We start from the raw sequence: 2,291 nt of genomic DNA, 5'->3' as shown, positions 1-2,291 counted from the left end.
GAAAAAAATAAAAAAGAGGAAATCGGTTAATCATTTTGCAAAATCATTATTATTATTATTATTATTATTATTATTATTATTGCAATGAAAAATGTTAGTAAAAAAAAACAGGTTTTAAAGATCTGAAACCGAATTCAACCTTCGTCTTTATAAAAAAAAAAAAAAAAACAATTCCGTGCTAATTATTAAAATTACGTTTTTTTTTTTTTTTTTCTATTCCTACATTTATGCCCCCACTATTATTATTATTATTATTATTATTATTGACATTTTGACCTTTTTCATATGGCAAACCCACCGAATATTCAGTATTTTTTTTCTTTTATTTATAAATGCGTATTTGCTCCCCGCCTGAAACACTTTTTATTATATCGATCAAAAGGTATTCAGGTAGCCAATGATTCAATTTTTAAATATTTTAGTACTTGTAGTGATACTAAAATTAAGGTTTTTCTACATACTAAAAGAAAAACTAATGAAATTATTATTATTATGTAACGCCCAAAAATTTATTGGATTGATAAGGGCAAAATTAAACCTTCTGGATAATAAAGTTTAGCATTTTGTATAACAAAATAACTTTTTTTTTCTACCTAAAGCATAATAGTTTTGTTTTTAATAATAATAAAAGCAGTTTAACAAGTTGTCAGTTTTTTTACAAAAAAAAATTATGTTTAATTCGTGCACGTAAACATTTGCCAACAACATTTTTATTTGCAAAAAAAGAAAAAAAAACTAATTCTTTGAATTTAAAAAACGGCTTTAACCAAAGCCATGCACTCAACTACATAAATTTTATTTTATTTTTTTTTTTCAAATAAGTTAATAAATCAAAAGATTTGATTATATTAAGCATTGTATTTATATATTTTATACGTTTTTTTAAAACCTGTCAACTAGTTTAAAATTTATATTTTATACTAAATTAAATCACGTGATGTGTTTTTTTTGTGAATTGTAATAAGATATTAGAAATTTTTTTTACATAAAATAAATAATTTTTTTAGTAAAAATATACTTTTAACAATTTGGAATATTTATTTTTCGAAAATTTTAAACTTAAAATGAAACGATTTAAATGTAAATGTTATTGAGAAAATTTTTTTTTTGATAAATACGCGTAAAAATATTTTTAATTATTTAAATTAATTAATTTTTTTTTAATTTAATAAATTTTTTTTTTATTAATGGATAAAAATCATTGAGGTATGTATAACATTATTAATTTTTTTCATCTGATCCTTTTTACTTATAAGATTTATATAAAATAAATGTCATCGTTATTATTTATAGAAAATAAACATGAGTCGGTGCTCACATGGAATAGCAGATGGTATTATAAATGGCCTAATTTTAGGTTTTGTTGCTGGTGCAACCGTTTGTTTTATACGTTCCTGCCATGGTAGAAATTTATCAGCAATGGCAAATGAAGGTTTGCGATGGGCTGGATCTGGTGCTGTTCTTTTCGGTGCTGTTGGAGCCCTTCGACATTGTTTATAAATCCAAAAAAAAAAAAACATTTATTCGATCGACGGATTTAAATTAGTAAAGTTTACATTATTATTATTATTATTACTTTGGCATTAAATAATATTACTCCTATAATTACTATATATATATATATATATATATAAATAATGAAACTTAAATTGTACTTATGTTATCCAACGAGATAAGAAAATAAATGAATAATTTATATTAAACATTATATAACTATTATTAACTACGATTTTTAATAACACTAAAACTATTTTTAATTAACACTAAAATAAAATTGTTATATTTTTAATAATTAACACTAAAATAACATTGTTAGATTTTTAATATTAACAAACGTAATTAATTATCGTATTTAATCTGGCGCTAAAAATAAGCGGTGCCAACTTTTGAAAATATAAAAAAAAGTGTCGCAAGTTTACAAATTGACGTCAAATTTTGCAATTCAAATAAAAAACAAATATGTTATTATTAATAATATAAGAAGCACAAAATGCCTGTACCTTGTAGTTTAAATTGTGGAAAAAATGCCGTTCTTAAGGTAATTATTTCGTAAATACTTAAATATTTTTTTTTAAAGAATACACTCTAATGAGTTTAATTAATATTAAAAACTTAAAACTTTCAGAGGCCAAAAACTGGACATGCATTATGCAAAGATTGCTTCTTTAAAGTTTTCGAATCTGAAATACATGACACAATTATCAATGCGAAATTATTTAAACCAGGGGATTACGTAGCAATTGCTGCTTCCGGTGGTAAAGATTCCACAGTTTTAGCTTACATTCTTAAAT

At 22.5% G+C, this 2,291-nt stretch overlaps 2 protein-coding genes across 2 annotated transcripts in view; both read left to right on the top strand.

Annotated features, from left to right (window-relative positions):
* Positions 1–475: 475 nt before the first annotated feature.
* On the top strand, positions 476–1,500 carry Phum_PHUM557710 (uncharacterized protein; the record flags this gene model as incomplete). Its single annotated transcript, XM_002431856.1, has 2 exons — positions 476–553; positions 1,294–1,500. 2 exons carry the CDS (start codon positions 476–478, stop codon positions 1,498–1,500), a joined length of 285 nt encoding a protein of 94 aa, XP_002431901.1.
* A 490-nt stretch (positions 1,501–1,990) lies between these two features.
* Phum_PHUM557600 (cancer-associated gene protein, putative) overlaps positions 1,991–2,291 on the top strand; it is a gene marked incomplete at both ends in the record, with an annotated part of 861 nt that continues 560 nt past the window's right edge. Inside the window, 2 exons of the mRNA XM_002431855.1 lie at positions 1,991–2,038; positions 2,126–2,255. Coding sequence (XP_002431900.1) covers positions 1,991–2,038; positions 2,126–2,255 — 178 coding nt within the window. The remainder of the gene's footprint in view (positions 2,039–2,125; positions 2,256–2,291) is intronic.

The sequence above is a fragment of the Pediculus humanus genome, genomic scaffold, assembly GCF_000006295.1.
Source record: "Pediculus humanus corporis 1103172108296 genomic scaffold, whole genome shotgun sequence".
Taxonomy (NCBI): domain Eukaryota; kingdom Metazoa; phylum Arthropoda; class Insecta; order Psocodea; family Pediculidae; genus Pediculus; species Pediculus humanus.
The sequence above is the reverse complement of the archived record's forward strand: the minus strand, read 5'-3'. Positions and strand labels throughout refer to the sequence as shown.